The sequence below is a fragment of the Equus asinus genome, chromosome 29, assembly GCF_041296235.1.
Source record: "Equus asinus isolate D_3611 breed Donkey chromosome 29, EquAss-T2T_v2, whole genome shotgun sequence".
Lineage (NCBI taxonomy): Eukaryota > Metazoa > Chordata > Mammalia > Perissodactyla > Equidae > Equus > Equus asinus.
In genome coordinates this window covers 45,005,367-45,030,677 of record NC_091818.1, presented here as the reverse complement: position 1 = coordinate 45,030,677, position 25,311 = coordinate 45,005,367, and the positions used below count along the sequence as shown (strand labels likewise).

At 50.7% G+C, this 25,311-nt stretch overlaps 1 protein-coding gene across 2 annotated transcripts in view; it reads right to left on the bottom strand.

Annotated features, from left to right (window-relative positions):
* ADARB2 (adenosine deaminase RNA specific B2 (inactive)) overlaps window positions 1–25,311 on the bottom strand; it is a 467,604-nt gene that overhangs the window by 60,535 nt on the left and 381,758 nt on the right. For both annotated transcript variants that reach the window (XM_070500990.1, XM_070500989.1), the window contains one exon: window positions 13,264–13,378. In XM_070500990.1, coding sequence (XP_070357091.1) covers window positions 13,264–13,378 — 115 coding nt within the window. The remainder of the gene's footprint in view (window positions 1–13,263; window positions 13,379–25,311) is intronic.

Genomic DNA, 25,311 nt, shown 5'->3' with positions numbered 1-25,311 from the left:
CTTGGAGCCATGTGTGTGATATCCTACCTTTTGGCCTTGGAAAGGGGAAGATAAGACCACATGTGCACCTCCTCAGCATGTGTGAATGTGTTGGGAAGGGTATCTGTCCGGCTCTGGGGTTCGACCCTGCATACAAGCTGAGAACTCAGCCTGTTACTGCCTCACGGATGCTGGCGGAAGACAGGAGATTCCTGGGCCAGAGACAAAGGGCGTTCTTGCTCACAGTGCAGCAGGTAGTGAGGAGACCTGTGTTTTGCTTCCGTGCCCTTGCCCAGCCTCATGTGGGCAGGTGCGGGCATCCCGGAGGTGCCGCACATGCAGTGGTTTTCGGCTGCAGCTGGGAGACCCTGAGCCTGGGGGGTCCCCAGCTCTTCATAAGTGGTAACCAAGCTCGCGTGCACTTCATCCCGGAGGGAAATGTTATCTCATCCTTCAGGTTGCTGCCTGCAAACACAGCCGAAGAACGTGCCCGGTAAAGAGTGGACGCCTCTCTCTGGCTGGCCTCCTGCATTATCCTCTTCAGCCCAGAGAACTGGTCTGTTTGCTCTTCTGAAGGAGTCACCCCACCCACTCTCTCTCCCACTGTTTCTGAGGACGTGAGAAGGTGACTGGGCCGGCTTGCTCTCAAGTTGGTCTACATCCAACGCAGTGAACCTCCAATTTGGTGGGCTTCTCCCCAGGGCACCCCACCCCCAACACTTCAGGCAGTCTCTCGGAAGCTGCTTTTATCCATTTAACTGGGACTAAGCAATTCTTAGCCTCCTCAGACCCTTTGAATAGAATTTTCACAATACTACACCTGATTTTAGAGGAAAACAACTACTGAATTTCTAAGAATAAAACTGAAGGTAAAACATGTCAACAGGCATCAAAGAAACAAATATCAAAACTAAAGAACTTAAAGACATAAAGGAATGGTATTTACCCCATATGCAGCCTGCCCCAGGGTGGGGTGTATAATTAACTCTGCCTCCCTGTTTTCCAGCGCTGTGTGCATTGAGTTTGACGACTCAAGTTATAGGGTTTCCACAGCTCCCCTTGAGGGACGAAGGCTCTTCCACAACGTTCTAGCTCAGCGTTAGGGACCTTCCTCAATTGTCCGCCTAAATGATCTTCTGCCCAGTTTCATCCCCTCACTCGTTCTGTCTTTCAAGGCTCCCAGCCTCCCTGTGGTTGGCATCCTTGGAATATTTGCAGGGAATTTCCTGCGGTTTCACTTCTACTCATTATTTGGTCAAAGTCTGTTTGATTTTCAGTCTTTTCTTGTGAATAAGTTCCTTCCTCTTCTAAGTTCTGTTTCTCTTCTCTAAATTTCCTCTAATTAGTTTGAAATCAAGTGATTTGAAAGTGTCGGCTCAGGCCCATCTGGACTGCGAGGCGCATGACTGGACTAAGACTGAAGAGAACATTTACTTTTGACAGGAGATTTTTCTCTCACCAGGGTCTTGGTTGATGGCCGTCTCCACCAATCAGAAGATACCAGCGCCCCCCCCCCCCACCCCCGGGGCTCCTATTCTCTCAACGTTGCAAATACGTTGACTTTGGGGGGACAGTAAGCTATGTGCAAAGTTTTGCGTGTTACGTTGTGGTTGACGACACGTCTGTAAAGGATGGCAGACCTCCAGGCACGGTGGGCAGACCCCAACCCGCGCCAGGGCACAAGTTCTGGAGTCAGATAGCCCTGTTTCTGCTACTTACCTGAGACTTTGGTCAAGTGAGCTTCTCTGTTGTCTCGTCTGGAAAATGGGGATAAAACTAGTGCCATGACGTCTTTTTTTTTCTGCTTTATGTCCCCAAATCCCCCCGGTACGTAGTTGTATAGCTTAGTTGAGGTCCTTCTAGTTGTGGTTCTATCAAGTTTTCTGAGGATTAAAGAAAATTGTGTCAAGTGTTTACCACATGCCTGTTATCCAGCAAAAGTGCCATGATTTCTAGCTATTAGTACTGCATATATTTGTTTCTCTTATTCACAACCAGACCTTTTTCTATGACTCCTATTGCTAGAATGACATAGAAAACCACGTGATCTTTTATGACTTATATTGACCATAAAGCACGCGTTCTTCATATGAGAGCAAGAGGGCTGGTTTGAAGCAGCTGATAAACACAGCATGTTTGAGCACCTCTTAAAAATAAATCTCACTATGGCGCCAGGCTATAGGCGAAACCAAAATTCAGGATGAGTCCTCACTGAGAGCTCCTACAATCTCAGGGCATACTTTTTATCTTTTTCATTCATGCATTCAAGCATTCATTCAACGTGTACCAAACACCTAATTTATTTGAGAATGAGAATGAGAGAATGAGGATGCAAACTGTGAAGTCCCAAAGTCCCTTTTGTCACCCTATCCTGACAGCCAGGGAGGGAGGCAGGCACATGGAGAGAGAAGTCCTCACCGTGATGACGGCTGGCACAGATCTGCGGACACCTTCCAAAAGGATGGGTGACGGGAGGAGTCAAGGTAAGTCTTATAAGCGACTGGGAACCAAAGACAGTGTTGAAAGATCATTGAATGACCAGGCTGGTTCCGAGGGACATGGACAGGCTGTGGAGGGGGCATGGCAGAGGGGACAGGCTTCAGTCTGCAGACCGAGCAGGGCGGCCCTTCCGGTTCAGAGGAATAGAGGCTGAGCTGGGGCTGCCACCTGGGGATGCTGAGGGGAGACGGACCAGACTCCACCTCTCCCTGCCATCCAGACTGCAAGGCAGAGCAGCACCCTCGGCTCTCACTGTGGGGCCCAGCGCTTTCTCTTCCATCTACGTCTCCTCTCCCTGGTCCTCTCAGCTGCTGTCACCCACCTCGGCCGTTTCTCCACACTCAGAGCAGACCTTCTTGGCAAGAGCTTCTCCAGCTCCCTTCCAGAATCTCAGGCTGCTCCCCATGGGTCTCCAGGCCACAACACACGTGTGTCTGAGACTCACGGGGAGTCACACACATGCTGGGCCCCCTGTGGGAGGGCAGGGTCAGGCGGGGTCTCTGGAGCCAACACAGAGTGGGTGACAATCTTGTTTCAGCCATTGGACTTGGCTTTGTCTACATGACAACAGTGCGTCTGACACAACTTCCCTAATAAACAAACCCAACTTCTCCAAGTTGAACACTTGGGGGTTGGGGATCGGGCAGACCCACTGTAGTCGTATGTCGTGCCCCCATGACCTTTCTACTCTCTTCTGATGAGCGCTAATAACTCGGTTATTGTTCAATGTTATAACACAGTAGCAAGGGGCATTTGGGGGTGGAAGGAGATGGGGGAAAGTGCTTGCTTTCATTTGGTTTTTTCTTTTGTCTTTTTGGTGAGGAAGATTGTCACTGAGCTAACATCTGTGCTAATCCTCCTCTATTTTGTATGTGGGATGCCACCACAGCATGGCTGATGAGCAGCGTGTAGGTCTGCACCCAGGATCCGAACCTGCGAACCCCAGGTTGCCACAGGAGAGCATGCGAACTTAAGCACTATGCCACCAGGCCGGCCCCTTAGGCGGTTTATAGATCACGGGTTCCAGGCCCTCCTGCCTCACCTGGTTCTGCCATTGAGACTGAAAAGCCAAGTTCTGGTCAACAGGAGTCTGCAGGACACCCCCTTCTTTCCCTGGCCCTGAAGGGGGCTGAGCTGAGAGCGGGACCCGCAGCAGTTTGGGAGGGAAGGTGACAAAAGCCGGGAGAAGTGCAGAGGCTGAAACCATCGAGAGCCTGACCCGAGCCAGCAGCCGCTGGCGTCCAGCCCACTGGTTTTGTGAGACTAATACAAGGGCGATCTGTTAAAGACACTGCTAATCAGCCATCTTATTTCCTGCAGCTGGAATTCATTCCTAATTGATACAGCTTTGGGATGCATGAAATTCAAGGCTGTACAAGATATACATTATTGCTGCAAGGGGACCAGATCAACCTCCAAGGACGTTATCAGTTATGGCCCCAACACCAGCACTGCACTGGGCTTCCCTGGGTATAAACACAGTGGTGTTACAGTTAGTAAATATATTCATCCCTCCCTCATCCTCCATGCAAGCAAGCGGGATGACAAGGAACTCTTTGCAATTAATAGATTGAAAAATCTATTTATCTTCCCATTTGGGTTGGGCCGGGCACGCACCTCGCCCCATTAGTAACTCATTCTTTTAGATCAAAGGAACAAATAGGAAACGCCTGATGTGAGTGATAAGCAGTCTTCTCTTTTCTTCCACTGAGACTGACTGACAAGATCGCCTTGCTGGAGCTAAAACCAGACATAATGAGCGTGTGAAGCCAGAACTCATGAATCATGCATGGGGCTAAACATTTAAGTGAAGTGCTTTCCTCATCCATACGCAATCACTTGATGTTCTTGTTTCTGTTCTCTCTTGTTCTCCGTTTTTGAGAAGGAAGATGGGGATCCTATTTGAAGGGGTTCAGAGGGAATCCTCATCCGGGCCCTGTGCATTCTGTGCTGTCCGACGTGTCCCTCACTGCCAACCTCCTGATACAGTCGAGGCTTTGCGTGGCCGAGGTGTGCGAATTACTTTTGGCTCAAAGGGCTGGTGGCCATCTGGTTGGTTAGCGAAGACACTCTTTGGTTGATGGCCAAGGGTACAGGTGTGCACTGATGTTAGAGGGGCTGGCTGCCCCCTTTCCCCTGCCCCTCTCTGATCTTCTCCTCTCCTGACTTGTGGGACTGCTGCCCACCCTTTAGCTGACAACCATCAGGGATGGCCCCCAGGCTGAGACTCCTGTCCTGGGAGCTACTCCTTACTTCCCTCACTTCAGCCCTGAGGGTTCTGACCCTGGGAGCTTGGCTGTTTACCACTGGTGACCACTCCCTTCCCGAGCTCGCAGTGGTGCCATCTCCAGAGCTCCTCTCTGAAGCACTTGTGAGCCCGACACAGAGGAGGCAGACGGGATCTGGTGAAGGCGCTCCCGGACGGACAGGCGGGAGTGAGGACCCGTCGGGTGGTTGTGAAGTGTTGGGCAGGAAGCAAGGGGCCTCGTTTTGCTGATAAACCATAGACTCTGGGTTCCCTTAGTGTGTCACCCATTCTGCCTTGGAAGCGTCCAAGGACAGCACCATCTGCTCCCCCAATACTGACCACGGAGCTGCCCTTCAATATTATCTAATGCAGATGGAGAAAGCTGGAAAATTTGAATATGGGGTCAACTGGCTAAGAAAGGACTGTAAACCATGAGCTAAGTGCAAGATTTGAAAATACGAAGTGCTTCAAAGGGTGCAGCTTTGCTCAGTGCACATTTTTTTTTTTTTTTTGAGGAAGATTAGCCCTGAGCTAACATCCACCACCAATCCTCCTCTTTCCTCTGAGGAAGACTGCCCTGCCCAGTGCGCATTTGCTTGTTAATTCATCTAAACCGTTCAGAATATGTTTGTTCTCCCTGCAGCCACGCTGTGGGGGCCGGTCAGAGAGGATGAACTCCTCCTGCAGACAGATGACGTGCAACAGTCCTTCCTCCTTCCTTCCTTCCTCTCTCTGTCTCTTTCACAAGCTTGCGTAACCGGAGTTACAAGCTGACGTTCACCATCAGGGAGAAGAGGGGAGTATTTTGCCTTGTTTATAAGAACCTCTTTGAAACACTGACGACGACGATCCTGGCTCATGGACAAACACTAGATGTTGGTGTCTTTTCTCTTTATTCTTACAGCGACAGGCTTAGCGTTATGTTTTCATTAAAAAAGATGACAATTTAAGAGACTAGAATAAAGACAAGGTTAGTTTTATTGCTTCGAGAGAAAATAGTGTTGGGTTTTTTTTCCCCAGTGAAATCTTTCGGACAATTAAGCGCTGGGTTATGACTTAACGATCAGAAAAACGCATGAGTATTTGAACAGCTCTGATGGGGATATGTGATCTGGAAAGAAGGCAGGAAAAATCTCGTCTTCGTCCCTTTTGTACCTTTCCTTGTGTGCACCTCCTGACTGAGAAGGAGTAAGTTTAGCCGTCTCCTTAGCTAGTTCAGTCCTGGCGGCACTGGTCAGCACCTTGTGAGCGATTCTAGACTAAACTGCCGTTTACCTCCAAATGAGCTGGCAGTGGGGTCGGGGTGCAAGCGACAATTACTTCAGCAACGGAACGTTGGTGACTTTTCCCAGGTGTGAAACGTAGAACGTGTTTTGCCCCCTGCACTTGGGGTGGGCCAAACGTCCACGCGGTGACTGGCATTCTTTTCCCCTACATTTTAACGAGGGACGTTTAGTATAAAAAGTCAGCGTTCGTGCTACGTAAGGGTCGGTAGTAAAATCTATCCTGTGTTTTGGGGTTAAAATGTAACAGTTGAGACCAAAGATTGAAAATCAGTTGTCCATGATACTCCTTACTGTGCGAGATGACGGCCCCGTGAATCTTAATGTACAGGAACACGCGGTGGAGACCTCTCCTCGGCTCCACAGTTCTCTCCCCACTTAGCCGTTGTTACCATCAATTCCTTGAAATCCGGATGATCGTTCACCATCTTTCGTCTCAGCGTGAGGGTTCTGTTTAGGGTTTTCGTCTAGTTCATTTGTTCTTGCTCATCTTCCCATGGCCTACTGGGTGTAAATAAAAAGACTCTGCTTTTAACTTTATGACTAGAGTCACTGCCAGTCATTTGGGGGGGGGGGAGGGCGGGAAATGGAAAGAAAGAGGTCTTGGAATATTGGGAATAAACTCCCTGTACTCGGCCTCCACGAGGCCTCCGTGGAGACGAGCAGTTGTGAGCGTGTCTCCCCCGGAAAGAGAAGTCCCAACTGCATTTAATCTGTGAGGACTTACCAGGTGCAAACGGGAAAATAGGGTGTAAACACCAGCTTCACCTGGTCTGACCCCATGGATGACGTGTTATTCAGGCCAGAGCCCCGGGTGGACATGCAAAGCAGGTTTCTTTACCTCATGTGGCCGTTTTAGATTCAGAGCAAAATGCACGCAGCAGAACACACTCTGCGTTTCACGGCTGGGGACAATTACTACTGATCTGTTGTTGAAGTGACTGTCACTTTCAGGTTTTTCCCAAGAAGACAAGCCTGCCCGCTTTGCCCAGAAGGGTTTGACGTCCTGAGCAGAGCTGTTCTGGGCTGTTTTCAGGAAGTTCAGCCTTCTGTCCCTGCCCTGTCCTCAACAGACATGCGTCTTCCCAGGGCGCTTATAGATCCCAGGCGTTTGTGGAGTGATTACAGCTGCGAGTCAGCTTCAACGGGAGGGAATATGTGTCAAGGCCACAGCTTCTGAATATGTTTTTCAGGTCAGGTTGGCAACAGACAGGTTCAAACAAACTTCTGAAAATATACTCTAGGGAGCTCCTTACTGGTTATTTATTTTAAAAACTTAGAAAGAACATGAACAGTTCTTGCATCTTCAGCACCACACCTTGATGCGCGCGTCTGAGGGGACCTCGAGCAGGAAGGATGACCATCCTCGATCCCACATTTTAGCTCCGCGTCCCCTTTAACTTTAGGAAAGTCACTTTGCCTCTTGGTCTTGGCGTCTGTATTTCTCAAAAGCGATATTAAAGATTCTGGCCTTTCTCACTTCTCGGGGTTGTAGCAATCAATTTGATTAGTGTGTGGGAAAGCGTTATCAGAATTATAAATTTACATATCAAGTGAAAATCATCATTATTAACCGCCTCTTCAAGAGTCACTTTCTCATGGAAACACCAGACTTTCTTGATGAAGCTGTCGCTTGCCAACTTGGCTAAGTAACATCCAGATTTCTGGTTCGGGAGACCGGGGTGAGCAAGCTCATCTGCTCTCCTCCCTTCCTGGACCCCACGGAAGTGAACGGGCTCCAGAGGGAGCAGATCTGTAACTTTGGGGTGGTGGGGGGACAGCCTGACAGCTTTTGACGGTCCCCTGGAAGGGGTAAGGTCGGGGAGGATGTGGAGGAGTGCAGTGGAGAGGATTCCAGCACCGACACTTGTCAGGAGGAGCTGGTGTCCAAGGCTGAGCCCAGAGAAGGTACCAAGGCAGGAGGAGCCTGTGTCTGAAATGGGGTCATCGAATGACTTCATAAGTGGCTGCCCCCGTTGCCCAGCCCCTGCTCCTTGGAGAGAACACTTGACCTGGAAACTTCCTCTCAGGATGAAGAATGGAGAGTCTGACTCTGAAGGAGTCGCAGGAACTGCCTGAGAAAAGTTAGGGGGTCTGAAGGCTTTCCTCACTTGGCATCAGGCAGTCTCTTGAGTATGACTAGCTCCCGCCTTCCTGTCTCAAGGGGGCACCTGCTGATTGAAACAGAGGGACCAGGCAGCCTTTCCATTCGGGAGGGAGCCTGTCGGAAAAACTGGAAATCGTGCCTGGTGGTTGTAACAATCCTTTAAATGTTTTACTTGCAGATGTGAATATTCGACAAAAATCATAAACAGGATAAGAGAGAAAGACCGAAAATAAATAAAGAAGGCATTCATCACGGAGGAGTCCCTCCAACCAGACAGAAGAGGAGAACTTAGGAATTTGCTGACAAGCCGCCTCAGAAAAATCTGAGGAGACATCACGTCTGTAAAACAAGAAGAGTGTCCTTGAGAAAGGAGGAAGCTGAGAGCAAGGCAAGGTCTCGAATGATAAATGCAGATTGCAAAAATTAGGGAAAGAGGGGCAGCTGAAGAGCTGTCAGAAAAATTTAGGAAATTTCCAAGAACACAGAGTAAAGGGTAGACTGACACTAAGACGGGATTAATTCAGAACATGGAAAATTCAACAAAAATGTGTGTGAAGGAAGTTATTCAAGCAATGATACGAGGAAAAATACACAAATAAACAGCTTATATGTATCAGGGAAGGGGCGTGGCTCACACCTAAACCCACTCCTAGGAAATTACAAAACATTCAAGTTAAAGAACGACCCTTTCCCCTCCTAGGGCGGTGGGGGGCAATCACTGTGATCATGATGTCAGTCAGACGTAAGGTTTCTAGTGGGAAGCGTTAGATAAGAGATAATGGAAAAAGCCCCTCAAAATACTGAGGGAAACTACTTGCAAGCCTAGAATCCCCCCCTTTCAGTAGCATGAGAACCAAATCAAAACTGTTTGCAATCCCAGAGTATTCAGTTTCTACTCCCACGTTTTAAAGGCTGTTTCTTGAGGATGCCCTCTATCAGGTAAGAAGAGATGAGAAAGATGCTGATGCTGGAGACCGTGGTCCCGGCTGGAAGTGCAGGCACACGGGCCAGCGTCAGGGGCTCCACAGGGGAAGGAAGTGGGTCCGCTTATGGACTTGATGACTTAGCGGCTACATAATTCAGCACACACACCAAATGCACATTCTCGTTTTTTCAAGTAAGAAAAAAGAAAATTGGTATTCTGGAAAACACAATATTTCAAAAGCTATTTAACAAAGTCTAGCTACAATTTTGAATCGGGCTTAAAGGTAACACGGTTGTGAGCTAGTGATGGAAGCAGCAAGAATCTGCGTGACCCGGACGCCAGGCTGTTCTCTTTCAGGAGAGACATTCCACTGACCCAGCGCCAGCTGGAATTCCAGCTCACTGCCCCGCTCCGCGGTGTCCTGACCGCGTAGGTACTCTCTAACAATTCGTAACTCTTAGACTCACAGGACAGACAAAATACAGAACCAGTTAATTATGCTCTAGACTAGAATATAAATACCAACCGTTACGATAATGTAAAAATACGCTTACAGTGCAGAGAAATTGGCTAGGGAGGATGAGGCTGGGGGCTACCATCCTGGATTTAGAGAACAGGAAGTGAAGGTGCACCAGCTAAATTTGGTAATATAAGAAATAAAGGTTTAAGTATATTATCTAACATCACAAATATTACAAATTAATGAAAAATAAAAAAGTATCACATATTAATAGTGCGAGTCAACAGATACTATTTGAAATTGAAAATCTAGACATATGGAACCAATGCAGTATTTAGAGTCAGGAGAGCAAAAATTAAAAATGATTAGAAATGGCTGCCTCAGGGCCAGCCTGTAGGCACAGTGGTTAAGTTTGCACGTTCCGCTTTGGTGGCCCGGGGTTCGCCGGTTTGGATCTTGGGTTTGGACCTATGCACCGCTTGTCAAGCCATGCTGTGGCAGGCATCACACATATAAAGCAGAGGAGGATGGGCACAGATGTTAGCTCAGGGCCAGTCTTCCTCAGCAAAAAGAGGAGGATTTGTGGTAGATGTTAGCTCAGGGCTAATCTTCCTCAACAAAAAAAAGGCTGCCTTTGAGGAGTAAAGGGAAACAAGGAGAGTGTGAGAAAATGTTTTCATTCATAAATTCTCCTCTGTGTGAATTTTTACCATATGACTGCATTATTTTGATGAAAGTAAAAACTATTCTGCTCTTAAGTATACTTTTTTCTTATCATGTTTCTTATAACAGCTACAAAATGGTCTCAGCGTCATAAATGAAAATGACTTTATATGAGCTAATTGATGTGGATGAAATGGCATCCCACCTAAAAGTGGAGAGGGCAATTGAATCATGTTTTATTTTAAAGTGATTTAATTTTGTAACATTGTAATGTATGTACAGCAACCAGAGTAAGACACATCACCCCATCTTGGAGTTTCAGAGGCATTTGCTTGAATAACTGAATTACAAGGAAGAGTAAATGGCACATCAACTTAAGTAAATATTTAAAAATATTTATATTAATAATTGTTCACATTTCTCCCTAATCTCTGTTTAATTAACGTTTATTAAATCTTCTCTTTGTAACAAGAAAGTAAATTTCAGCAATTTATTCTTCAATGTTCATAAATTACTAATTAGTGAAGTTTACCTTGTAAAGGCTCACTTTCATATAATAAATTTAGCTCATATAGATAAATCATCTGCACCTAAAACAGTATATTCACTGGCTACTTTTTAATTTTTGCTGAGGAAGATTCACCCTGAGCTAACATCTGTTGCCAATCTTCCTCCGTTTTGTATGTGCGTCACCATGACAGCGTGGTTGCCAACGAGTGGTGTGGGTCTGCGCCTGGGAACTGAACCTGGGCTGTCAAAGCGGAATGCGCCAAACTTAACCACTAGGCCACAGGGCCGTCCCCACACTGGCCACTTTTAAGGACCACTCTTCCACAAGTCTTTGTGAAACTTTACTCTTTTCCAAGGAAAGTCTGAGAGCAGCTTTCAAGACTTTCTGGAATTGAGTTTCCCAGAAAAGTGGAAATATAGAGGACAATCACAGCTTCAGAGTTGGGAAATGTTCAAAAAGTCCTCACCACGTGACACTGATGCACGCTTCTGGGGTTGGAAATATATCGCACAATAAAGAAGAAGCATGGTGGATACCTCTCCCTCCCTCCATCTCTTCCCTCCTTCTTTCCTTCACACTCATGGGTCAGACCAAATTACATTAGATTGTGTCATCCTGGAATCTGTGGCAGAAAAATCCATGCAATGCTCCAAATTTTAAAATTTGCCAAAGTTTTATGTGACCCTACAACTCCGTGCACATTCCTCTTTCATACTTCTTACGTTGGATCTAAATTGTTCTTTATGACCTGTTCCCCACCAGGGTACAAGATTCATGCCGCCGGCACGTGGTCTGTTTTGTTCTCTGCTCTTTTCCTGGAATCTAGGATGCGAGCACATGGCAGGCACTCAGTAAGCGATTTGTGAATGAGAGAGTGCTATTCCTAAAGACAGCAGGCATTATGGGCCAGGCATCTTTCTAAGTGCTGTTTATGCACGAACACATTTGACCTTCAAACGACCCTCCTGGGCAGGTGTTACCCTTGTCCCCATTTTAAAGGTGGAAAGACGGAGCCCAGAGAGGGTGGTTGGCCTGTGGTTGTATCACTAGCTGCCAGTGGAGCTGGGATACAAACCTAAGCAACCCATCTCTGCCGGCATGGCTCTCCCTGTGCCCTGGATGGTCAGGTCCTGGAGTGGTGCTGTGTCTTTTCTTGGCACCCTCATGCAGGCAGAACGGCGCCCAGTGTATAGATGTGTCTGATTAGTGGCTGCTGGCCGGCTGGATGAAAGATCAGCCGCATCCAGCAGCGACGATCTGCACTGAGTGAATTCCTAGCCCTTGGGTGAGAACACTTCCTATTGTGCAAAGATGCAGATGTCATCAGATGTATGAAAGGAGGGCAAACGTCAGTGGCCCGGGAGGGATGCAGTCACCAGATAGGAGGGTATCATTGATGAAACTGAATCATCTTTGACTTAGAGCTTTGTCCTTGTGAAGTAATTTTCACCTTTCAAAGCATTTCGTAGACTTTACCCCAGTCACCAGATTACATTGTGAGGAGGAGTCTGTATTTCCATCTTACCGAGATGCCCCAGGTGGACAGGAAGTGATCTGTCCTTGTGCTAAAACTGAGATGAGTCCTGAGTGGCTCTGCTGCCACTCGGTCCCCGTGTTGGACCACAGAGGAGACCCTGCAGGTCCAGAAGGATGCGACGAACGTGGCCATCATCTGGCTTTTGCCTGATTTTTGACATAAATATTTTTGGACGTCAGGTACACGTAGACTTCGTTACACGTGCAGAGCAAGACTGTGTGTGTGTGCAACTTAACCCAAATCAGTTATTCTTTACGATAATCCATGACCTCTAGGAGGTCATTACCAACCCATGGAAAACTGTGGAACTAGAAACCATTGAATTCAAACAACTAGCTGTTTGGTTATTACTAGGAGGTTAGTAGTGAGACGTTTTCACCAAAACTGGTTGCTTAAATTCAACCATCCTTTTCTCCACCTGGCCACGATCTTGCCCATTGGTATCGGGTGCTTCCTTCTGGTTCTGTCATTGTTGTGTCTGAGAATGGGATCCGTCTGAGAGCAGCGTAGGGTGGGGCGTGTTGGCAGGAAGGAGCACCTTCTGTCTCCTGCGCTGGGATTTGGGGGGCGGCTGGCACCCCAGGGGGGACTTGGAATTCTCGGGTCAAGTAGATTCTCTGGAATGGGCTGCCCTCCTGCGCACAGGGGAAATGCGTGTGGGGTGGGGGAGGAGGAGAAGGAGGCCTCACCCGGCAGCCAGAAGCGGCTCGCTGGGCGGCCTGGCCTAACCTCAGATTCCAGCTTTTACAAATACCAACACCGCACGTTCTTCCTGAGAGCGAGTGTGGGGACGACGCCTAATCGGAAGGAGACGGGCCAGATCCGATGTCACCTTTCCTGTGGAAGTGGAGAGATGCCGTGTGGAGCTGACTTTCCTCACTGTCAGCACGCTGCTGGGCCTCCACTTCTGTCTCTGATCTCTGTTCCTGGTGCGTTCTCCTTTTCATGTCTTTGTCCGGAAGAGAGAATCCTTTGGCTCCCAAGATCAGGCGAACAGTAAACCCCTCTCCTTGTGGATGGGATTCCCACAGGAAAAACAAGGGGCGTTTACCTTTGGTCATGACGATTCCTGCCAGCGCTTTGTGGCGGGCGTGCACAGACGTCAGGCCCGCCGTCAGCTCGCGGAACTTCTGCGTGACCAGCTGGGACACGGAGTCGGCGAATTCCTGCAAGACACAAGCACCAGGCCTCTTTGATGGCTGAGCCTCGCTGTGCACGTCCTCCCCTCCTTCTCCAAGCCACGTCCCCACGTGCCTGTGGCCTCCGGGGGTCACCCTGTCTGACAGCGCCCCCGCCACTGCACTGCACACACTGTCCCAAGGCCTCGGGGAGAGTCAGATATTACACTGAATGATTGTGGGCCTGAAAAGGAGGAGTTAGCCCCCACTCGGCCCCTGGGCAGCAGCCTGCCTGTGCTTGAGCAGGACCTTCCCAGGACATGGTCCCCTTCCTCCCTCTGCCTGCCTCTCGGAGGAGCAAACTCAGAGCTCCTTCCAGGGAGAACTTCTCTGATAAAATCCTGAGAGGAGCTGAGAGGTGCTTGCACACATCACACGCTCAGTTCCCACTTTCTTCTCAGTGTCGCAGGACTAACTTCTCCACACCCCGCGCGTCTCAGGTACTCTCCTGGCTGAACGGCTTCCTGCAGCTCACTCCACAGCCTCCGTCCTCCATGTTCCTGCACATGTGCACACGGGTGCATGTACACACATGCACACACACACTGACACATGCACACACCATACACCTATCACACAACGCCCACAGGACACATGTAATGCATGTGTACACTCATGCACACACACACTGACACATGCACACACCATACACCTATCACACAACGCCCACAGGACACATGTAATGCATGTGTACACTCATGCACACACACACTGACACATGCACACACCATACACCTATCACACAACGCCCACAGGACACATGTAATGCATGTGTACACTCATGCACACACACACTGACACATGCACACACCATACACCTATCACACAACGCCCACAGGACACATGTAATGCATGTGTACACTCATGCACACACACACTGACACATGCACACACCATACACCTATCACACAACGCCCACAGGACACATGTAATGCATGTGTACACTCATGCACACACACACTGACACATGCACACACCATACACCTATCACACAACGCCCACAGGACACATGTAATGCATGTGTACACTCATGCACCCACACACTGACACATGCACACACCATACACCTATCACACAACGCCCACAGGACACATGTAATGCATGTGTACACTCATGCACACACACACTGACACATGCACACACCATACACCTATCACACAATGCCCACAGGACACATGTAATGCATGTGTACACTCATGCACACACACACTGACACATGCACACACCATACACCTATCACACAACGCCCACAGGACACATGTAATGCATGTGTACACTCATGCACACACACACTGACACATGCACACACCATACACCTATCACACAACGCCCACAGGACACATGTAATGCATGTGTACACTCATGCACATATGCACACAACACATACCTACACATGCACATAGAGACACACATGTAATGCACACAGCACACACACCCATGCGCACACATGTACACACAGGCACACACAATGTATACATGCACACATACATTCAGACAAATCATCCACACTCATGCGTGCACACATGCAAGACACTTGTACACAGTGCATACATGCACACACACAAACTCCAAGTTAATATAATTCTAGATGCTGAATTTTCCTAAAGTGGCTGGTGCCCCTGTTAAAGCAGCATACGTGGAATAACGAGGCCAGCGTCCTGGGAGGATGTGGTTTCCTGTCACCATCCTCTATCACGCCTGCTCCACGGCTGACACCGTTCCTGCTCTTCAAGAGGAAGCGGGCAGAGTGGCAGCCACCTTCACAGGCCTTGGAGTCAGAGAAACCTGGTGTGAGTCGGCCTGGGCCCGTTCTCCTAATTTATAAGGAAATCCTCCTAACTCCACCTGACTCTTGTGAGGATTCAATGCGTTAATGTGAATTAATGCTCAGTTCGGCGCCTTGCACTTGGTGAGGCTCAGAAACGAGCCTGTCCTCCTCCCTTCGTCATTACTGTTCCCATCATCACCATTATTATTATTTCCCCGGGCGCTGCAGGTGCTGACTGACTCTACGTAGCCAAATCGAATCTCCACCCATCCACAAGGCAGGCAAACGGTCCACTTTTGTGACAGAACGGATTTCATTTCCCACCAGGGAAGTTTGGATGCTGTGCTACAGAAAAGACAGATAGATCTCAGATAAATGAAGACACGAAAGATGAATAGACAGTTTTGAAATCCCCACTTGCGGGCAATGAAACAGGGTCCTGTGAAAACAGGTTTGCCTCCTGGAAACCAGAAACCTGCCGTGGAAACCACATGAGGCTTTCTCACGCCTGCCTCCCGGAGGCGGAGCAGGGAGCTGTTCCAGCCTCTGCCCACAGGGTTCCTGCCCTTCCCTGTGCTCCCAAGGCTGCCACAGAGACCCCATCAGTGACCTCACAAATCAGGCTTCCCCGAAGGGGTGTATGGAGAGGGCGTGCCGGCCTTCTGGGGACTGCTGGGTGTGGGATGTGTGTGCAGAGGTGTTTGGCCCTGAAGGAACCCAGGCTGCTTGTGTCGCGATGCCTCACCTCAGGTGGGGGCCACAGAGTCACGGGCTTTTAGAGATGACTCCGGAGGGCTGTCCTGTCCTTTTGTGACCTGAAAACTGAGGTCCAGAGAGGGCAGGGACTTGTCCTCGGGCTGGGGGAACAGATGACCACACAGGGGGTGGCTGAGAACAGCAGGAGTTGATTCTCTCATGGTCTGGAGGCCAGAAGTCGGAAGACAAGGTGCCGGCAGGGCCGGGCTCCCTCGGGTTCTGGGGGAGCCTTCCTGCCTCTGCCCGCTTCTAGGGCTCCAGGCATCCTTGGCTGGTGGCCACTTCCCTCCCATCTCTGCCTCGGTCTTCACGTGGCTTCTCCTCTGTGTCTCTCCTCTTCTGTCCCTTATAAGGACCCCAGTCATTGGATTTAGGGTCATCCTGATCCGGGATGACGGCCTCACTTCACGATCTTTAACTTCATCTCATCTGCAAGGACCCAGTCTCGGTTCCGGGCCGAGGCTGTGGACATGTCTTTTGGAGTGACTTCAGTCCATTGCACCTTGTCATGTACTCTTTCACTCTCATCCTATGACACGAAGGGGGTCTCTTCCTCTCAGATGCCTGAATTTGGTTAATTTCTGTATGTCTTAGAGGAGCCCGACTTCTTAATTTGAGCAGGAAGGTTAACAGTCAGTGGTCATCACCGCTGCCGTGACGCTGGGGGTGGAGGCCGGGCCGGGGGCGGGGGCTGGGCTGGGGGTGGAGGCCGGGCTGGGGGCGCTCATGCGCCCTCGGCCCGCCCACCGGAAAGGACATGCCTCATTGTTCTCGGGGTGAAGAGGGGGCCCTGACAGAGAATTAAGTTACTCCTTTAGGTGGGGAGGCCCCTGAGTGGGGGAGCTCTGAGCAGGGGGCGGAGGAGCAACCAGGGGCCCATGTGGCCTCTGCCCACAGGGACACAGCTAGGGGTGAGGCTGGAGCACCACGCTGTCTCCAGGGTTGGAGAGCCTGCGAGGCCTCGGCGAGCACCCTCCTGGGAGCACTGTTGTTTTCAAAGACCAGCGGCGAGTCCAGCCCCTGCGCCGCCCGCTCTGGGAGGGGCTCCACCCGGGCAGAGGGATCCAGAAACGCTCGTGGGCGCTGTGTCTGAGCTGCACCTGGAGGGGTGGGTGGATGCACAGCCTTTCTCTCTGCAGACGTCTGTTTCTCAGGTCACGGGGTGCGGCGTGCTCTCCTCCTCTGGCCAGCTCTGCGGCCTGGAGTGGACAGCAGGGTCACCCGCGGTCCTGCGGGTCCCTTGGTGGGCGGGTGGCTGCGCACGGTTTGTCCCCAGTTGTTGCCCTCTCTGGGGTCCCTTTCTAGTGGCATCACGTGTGTGCATCTCCCTTCCCCGAGATTTCAAGGGCAGAAGTCGTGTCCTTTGTTTCTCCAGGAACGTTTCAAGGTGTTGGGCATCTCAGTCCTCGCACCGTGGGTGCCAAAGAGATGGTATCTAAACATACCATCGATGGTCCTTTCTCCTTCTCTGTAAAAGGGAGCTTTCGAATATCCACCAAGTGAGGAAGGAGACTGCCGGCGCGGGATGCATCGCCTCGCGTCTGCCACATGTGACCACTGAGTAATAATATGAAATACACCAAAATCAATTTCATTTGGAAACCTGGAGACCAAGTCCTTCACTTAGAGACGCAGAGCAGACTGAGTCCATGCCAGTGCCGTGCGCACCTTATTTCCCATAATCCACAGGAAGCTGCAGTACTGTCCTCCTTAACCACTGGAGCAGCGTCACCCAAGTCACAGCGCCGGGATGTGCACCCAGCGGCCTTGACTCAGACCCTCCTGGCTGGACCAGCTCCAGAGGGCTTTGAGGAGAAGCAGTCTTCTCTCTGGGGGTTCAGCCGAACTGGCCCCTTCCATAATGAAGCGTGGCTGAGCGTGCTGTCACACTGAGGAGGCAGACTGCCCCTCCAGTTGCTCCCCTGGCACCCCAGGCCTGGATCCCGGGATGCTTTGCCCCATTATGAACTAATTAGCTCTGAGCCTCAGCCACCCCCGATGGAGCCATTTGTGGAAATGCTGAAGCAGAAGGAGTGCACGGTGTGGCTGGATTTCAGCATCTCCACACAGGAAGGCCTCCTCGCTCACTCCGAGTGGCAGGGTGTGCAGGGGCAGCGGGCCCTGGGGGGACGGTGCTGCTCGGTCCTCTCTGAGACTGACAGGGGCGTTGCTCAGCAGAGGCAGCCCCCGCCCCACAAGGCCGCCTGTGAAATGGCTCTACCCCACCAGGAAGCCTGGGGCCAGCTTCTCCCTGTGAGGGTCGCATGCAACTGAGCCCAGCGCCCGTGGAGGGAGGGACGCCACAGGGGCAGCCCCACACAGTGGGTCAAGGTGGATGGTCACCGTGCCCCTCGGGGTGGGACACTTCGTCCATCCCAGCACACCCGTGACCCTGGGTTTGAGCTCACAACCTGTTCCTTAATCCCTTATGCTCCACTCCACTTCTGGTGCCTTAAAACTCTGTCCTCGCTAAAAACCTTTCTTCCAGTGCTTGGAGGTCCTCTCCCTCCTGCAGCCTCGGTGTTTAGCTGGTCCTGGGATGCCCGTGGGACATCCATTGGGGACTGATTATATTTTGTCTTGTGTGCATACCCAACGGTGCTGTGTGTGTGTAATGGCGTGACTCTCAACTTCACTGCACACGCGTGGCAGGGAGCTTGGCTTGCATTTCCTCTGCGTTTTCTTGGTCCTGCCCTGGAAATCTGTGGGCTCCCAGAGGGGACAGCGATGATGCTCATCTGAACGGAGTGTATGAGTAAACGACATTCTCAAGGATGGCCTTTCAGGCACACAAATGGCTGGTGAAGGGTAAAAATTTCAGGAAAATGTTGGTTATTTTTTCTTCACCAGTTGTTCTCAGAATCTGTTCTGACTCTAACACACTGTCTCAGTCCACTGGGCTGAAACAGGATACCACTGACGGGGCTTAAACAACAGACAGTTATTCCCACAGCTCTCTGGAGGCTGGAAGTCCAAGTTCAAGGTGCCAGCAGGGATGGTTCCTCCTGAGGCCTCTCTTTGTGCCGTGTAGACAGTGCCATCTTGCCGTGGGTCCCACTGACCTCTTATCAGTGTGTGTGCAGACAGACAGAGCTCTCTGCAGTCTCCTTGCACAAGAATCAGATCAAGCCCCACCCTCCTGACCTCATTTAACTCAACTACCTCCTTAGAGGTCCCATCTCCTAATACAGTGGCAGTGAGGGTCAGGCTTCAACAAAGGAATTTGGGGGGACACACATTCAGCCCATAACACACAGGAATCGCCATGTCACGTGAGCAGACAGCCTCTCTGATAATGGTGTTACACACTAATCTGGCTGTTAAAGGTTACGGGGCACCCCTTTCTCTGTCTCCCTTTGTGCCCCGCTGGATGCAGAGATCCCACTGGAGACCTTAAGGGTGGAGCTGTGAGGGAGCCAGGGCCCCCAAGTCACCCACCCACTGACACCATGGTTTTATTTGTATTAGCCACTGGTTTTTGAGGTTGTAGGTTATAGCAACAGCATTATTTACTCTGAGTAATAGAGAAGGAGAGGAATCTATTATAAAAAGGCAAATAAAGCCTGACAATCAAATTAAAGAAAAGTAAATAGTGTACAAAGCCTCGTACTTTGTTACGAATAGCAAATGACTCTGCACCGTATCCCGTAGCTCGTGAACAGGCGTGGTGGGTCCAGACGACCAGCTGATCCAGAGCTGATCTGACAGGCGTGCTGGGCCTGGTTGACTAGCTGATCCAGAGCTGGTCCTAAGGCGTGGTGGGTCCAGACGACCACCTGGTCTCCTCTAGCCTGTGCCCAGTGAGGGAATCTTCAGGTTTGGGGGCAGCTCTCAGTGAGGGGGCGTGAGGTGGGGCCCCCAATGTCATGGGTCAGTCCTCTGCACAGTCTCATCTGCCGGTTAAGAACGTTCTTCAGCTGTTAAGTAGCCATCACTGGGGCTTTACTTCAGGAACGTCTGATCTCTGTCGGTGGTTTGTGGGTTGAAACACGCAACAGAAGCACACACGAAGCCCTCCATGCTCACCTGCTTTTGTGTTGGTTGATGTCGCCCAGGTGGAAGGATGGGGGTTCGTCACCGCTGGACCGTTTCTGAGAATCCGTCTAAGCCCTGCCAGGCTCTGCTCAGTGAAAGACGAATTGAGCGACAGCTGTTGGGAAGGACAGGTTGCTCACGGAGCTGAGACGAGGCTCCGTGGTGCACGGCGGTGTCACCCCTCAGCCTGTTGTCCCCCGGCGCCCTGTCCTCGGCCGGGGGCTGTGGGAGGGCTGGATGCTGGTTTCGGGGCGACTGCCCTCCCTCACTTCTGGTCAGGCATACTCCGTCAGGACTTTTTTTTTTTTTTTTAGCATCTTTCCCCTATAATTCTTTTTTCTTTATTCTTTTCTTAAGTGGTCCTTGACGTTTATGTTAAGCGTATTTCTCAATTAACACTTTATAAAGTCTAATGTAAAAAGAAAAAAGCAAAGGTTTCCTTGACTTTTCTTACTTTGAGTGGTGGACTTGCTAATAAAGCCGTAGAGAGAGATTTAGTTAGCTGGCTAAAATGTCTCTCTTTGATATTTAACCGGCCTTGCTTCCTCAGACTGCTTTGAAAAGTCTTGCTTGTGGTTTCGCGAGGGAGAATTTATGGCATGTGTACACATTGAGCTATGGCCCCTAGTTTACCTGGTTTTAAAAGTCGAAGAAAGAGAAACTGTGAATAATCATCTCCATCAGGACAAAGGGCACGTGGTACAGGGTCTCAAGTTGACTTTTTCCAGACTTTCAGGAGTCTTTGAGAAACTAAAGATTTTTGGCTTTGCAAAAGGCCAGGAAACGCCCCCAACCTGAGCCTGTCTGCTCTGCGTCCTCCTTTTCCTCGACAAAGCCCGCCCCTCACACCCTCCCCACGCCCTCCCCACGCCCTGCACCCACTGCACGGCCGCTATTTTAGGTGATGGGTCTGTAACTCAATCACATACAAGATTGCAGCTGTACGTAGTTTTTCATAGTTGAATTTGTGTATGTAAATGACGTTGTTGCTGATTACGTGGGGTGTTAGGAGCCAGACAGAAACTTAGAATTCACGTCGGGAAACGTATACTTACTGTGTAATTTAACACTGGGGATTTTTTATGTTCTAATCACTGGGGACTGAATACCTACAGTCAGCTTTGTTACCGCAAACCCAACTCATCAGCCCCGAAATAATTTGATTTTCTTCCCCACCTGGCACTCGGTTTACAGCGGAAGCAGCGAAAGGGCTCAAAAACAAGCTCGAGTCGCTGGTTCTTTTTATAAACTAAATTCCGGGCTACGTCTGTGGGCGACAAGGATTTCCTCCAGTCTCCTCGGGTGGACAAGCACGTCCTCACTCAACACCAAACTACTGCACTTAAGGGGCAGTTTGTGAGCACGTGGGCCAAGCCATACTGTATTACCGCTCTCTGAATTATTGTAAGGGCTTTTCCCCTGACCGTGAGCACACGGACATCTCACAGCACATTATGAGCAGCTGATATCTTCACTTAATAGCCTTTTCCTCAGGGCCCGTGTCCCCGGCTCGGCTTAAACCCGTGTCTCCCGTCTTTGTCCACTGAGCATCACAGAAGGTAGACAAGCAGATCTCCTGGTCCCTTTCTCTACGAAGTTCCAATTCCAGCCCCTGAGAAGGCTTCCACGGTGGTCACGTGTTTCCTATGGATCCCCGTAGTACTTAGAAGCTGTGTCATTTTTGGGTACAACCAGAAAAATCAGTTTTTCTGTCTCTGCTATGTCATGTCTACAGTATACTAGAGCCCCCCCTTGTGGACAAGGGGTTGATTTTTTATGACTCGTGGTGACGGAAATTATAGCTACCATTGTTGCATGGTCATCCCTTGTCAGACACTGTCTAAATGCTTCCAGCGTGTTATTGCAGTGAAGCCTCACAAACTGCTTCGCAGTTGAGGGTTATCACCTCTCTATATTTGTCAATGATTGTGTGAATTAATTGTAGTGTAGACAGCCTGTGATGCATGTCCTCCATGTGGCTCACTGGTGGAGTGTGACCATCATGTGAATCAGCTGCAGTGTAGACAGCCTGTGATGCATGTCCTCCATGTGGCTCATTGGTGGAGTGTGACCATCATGTGAATCAGCTGCAGTGTAGACAGCCTGTGATGCATGTCCTCCATGTGGCTCATTGGTGGATTGTGACCATCATGTGAATCAGCTGCAGTGTAGACAGCCTGTGATGTATGTCCTCCATGTGGCTCATTGGTGGAGTGTGAACCATCATGTGAATTAGCTTCAGTGTAGACAGCCTGTGATGCATGTCCTCCATGTGGCTCATTGGTGGAGTGTGACCATCATGTGAATCAACTGCAGTGTAGAGGGTCTATGCTGTGTGTCCTCCATGTGGCTCATTGGTGGAGCTGTATAGATATTCACAGGAGGGAGAGATCACATCTGGGCCATGGCTGGAGTGGGGCAGTCAGGGAGGGCTCCCTGGAGGAGACAGGGCTTATCTGGGCCTGAAGGCATCAAATAATCTGAATTTTCAGGGATTAGAAGAGCAGGAAAGTCTTAGGAAGTCATAGATGAGGAAATTAGGAGGTGGAATAATCTGTTTCAGGGGTAGGGCTATGAGTAACTCATGTGCCAGAGCAAAGGATTTGTGTGGAGTGGTACTGAAGAACTAAGGGGAAAGGAAGCCCCGGATAAGCAGAGGCCCCTGACCCCCAGACGAGAACTCCCCGGTTCATTCTGCTGTTACACAGTAGGGACCCAGGACACAGGCGAGGGCCCTGCCACATGGAGCTCCGGCACCCCTCAGGGGGCTCAGTGGGGAAGACTTTCCAGGCGTCAGACCTGGTGCTGCATTGAGGTCAGCTCCAAGTCGCTGTGGGGTCCATCCCGAGACAGAGGCTGAATTATGAGGCCAGAGTCCCAAGACTGGGGCTGCTGGTGAGTTACATTGCTGTCCCGTAGCACCTGCTTCCACCGCTGTCTCCACCACCAGCACCACCACGGTTACCACCACCGGCACACGGCACTACTGCCAAACTCTGCTGAGAACTGCGCTGGGACCGTGATGCATCCTCTGACCCCACCACCAACTATGTCTATCAGGGTTACTGGTCCCATTTCACAGCTGCAGAGACTGAGGCTCAGAGAGACATGGGAACTCGCCTGCATTTTAAGGCAAGCAGGTCGTGGGGTGTGTGGAGTCGTGTGTGTCCGGTGCTGGGTTGTGGCGTCAGTCTCAACCTCTGACGTCTGCTGCTCTTCTGAGGGTTGGTTCCTCCAACCTCAGAAAACAGCCCACATCGGACCACATGCCGAATCCTGCGAGGCAAAAACCAGGCAGCGGGGTGTGCTCACGTCCCGCACCGTGTGGTCCCTCCCTCAGCTGGGACACAGGGGAGAGTGGGGGTCGGCGCCTGAGACCTCAGCCACCCTCGCGGGCTGTTCATTCCCACGGCTGAGAGGGGTCCTGACCAGGACAGGTGGGGTCAGGATAGACTGGGGCCCCCCCCCTCTGGCTCTCAGGGCAGGGTGGCACTGCCTCTGCACCAAGGGCAGAGTCCGGCAGAACTGGGAGATGCCCTGGGGCCCCATGTGGGAGCACGCCTGGTGAGAAGGCGAGAAGCTGGTCAGTGTGCAGAGGGGCCAGGTGTGTAGAGAGGTTCGGGGGCTCTGGAACAGGCAGTGCTGTCCCCCCACTGAACTCCTGGTGGTCAGGACTAACTCCACGGCCTGTTGCTCCAAATAAAATTCACCCCTGCCCCCAAGAGACGTTCACTTGCATGGATAGAAGCCGACTGTGACGGGGGAGCTGAAGGAGGGAGGAGGTGCCAGGCTCAGCCTGCAGGGGCCCACGGGTCTTGTGACTCTCAAGGGAGGAGGTGCTGCAGGCAGAGGAAGGGGGTCCCTTAGAGACCCCCGCAGTTTGTCTGGTTCAGTCCTTGGTGGGAGAGGAAGGGGGTCCCTTAGAGACCCCCGAGGTCTGTCTGGTCCAGTGCCTGGGTGCGTGCACAGTAAGAGTCCTGGGGGGAGACCTCCTCCAGACACCTCAGGGTGGGGTGATCTGGCCATCTGGACACCCTCACCTCCTACAGTGGGCGGGTGAGGGTCTCTGTGGGGGAGGGGCTAGGAGGGCTGGATCCGGAGAAGTGAGATGCCAGCTCTGCAACAAAAACCCTGCACAGAGGCTCTAGAGACCACGCCCAAACCCCGAATAAGGAACACAAATTCTTTGTTAAACACGAAAAGGAGAGACGCCCAGCTGTGTTCCTTATTGTTGGTGGTTGAGCGATTGAGGAGGTGCCGCTACAGGGTCCCGTGGTGGCGGGAGAAGGCTGCTGCGTCTTTCACAGTCAGGCCTGGCCTCCCCGGGGTACTCCCACTGCAGGGTCCACGAAAGGCTGCTCCTCCTGGGTGCCTCACGAAGCGACCCCGGCTCCTCTCAGGGCAGGAACAGATGCGGGGGGTTGGGGTTGGGGTTGGGTGGGGGGCCCGCAGAGTCTGCAGTGATGCCCCGAGTCTGCAGGGAGCCCGTGGGCCTCCGTCTGAGGTCCTCACTGTTGATGCTGTTTATGCACAAATTGGCACAGGCTGGACACTGGAGCCGAAATGATCAGAGGACGGAGGGTTTGGCTTCTGCTTAAAGGACAGTGATAATCAGGGGCTTCTGGTTCCAGAGGTTAAGTGGGGAAGCTGGCCCCGTATTTAATGAGCTGTGTACCACCACACTTAACGGAAAACCACAGACAGAAGGCTGCTTCGGCCTCTGCTTGCTGTGGCCTGCCCTCTGCCTGTGGGCCCCAATTACCAGGGCAAATCACCAGCATTATTCAAATAGAAAGAACAAACTTTATGTATGAACACTGAAAGACTCAAACTTTACTCATTTCCAACACTAATATTTTGAATGCCATAGGTAAATAAAATGTTTTCAAGTTTGCAATAGCAGTCTTCAGGGTAAAATTGACATTCAGCCAAAGTGGTAAGGATATGAAATCGATAGATTATGAAGGAGAGAGCCTACAGTAAATATTTTCCTGTTGAAATCCCATCTTCTAGTTAGTACTGCTGAAATATCAGAAAGGTTAGATTTGCATATGGGTGGGCAAGACGGAATCTTCTAACTTAGTTTTGCAGTACATGGTGTATGCATGGTGGTATATATGGTAGTACATATGGTGGTATACATGTGGCATACATGGTGGTATGCATGGTGGTATGCATGGTGGTATACATGGTGGTATGCATGTGGCATACACGGTGGTATGCATGGTGGTATGCATGGTGGTATACATGGTGGTATGCATGTGGCATACATGGTGGTATGCATGGTGGTATGCATGGTGGTATACATGGTGGTATGCATGTGGCATACATGGTGGTATGCATAGTGGTGTGCATGTGGCAT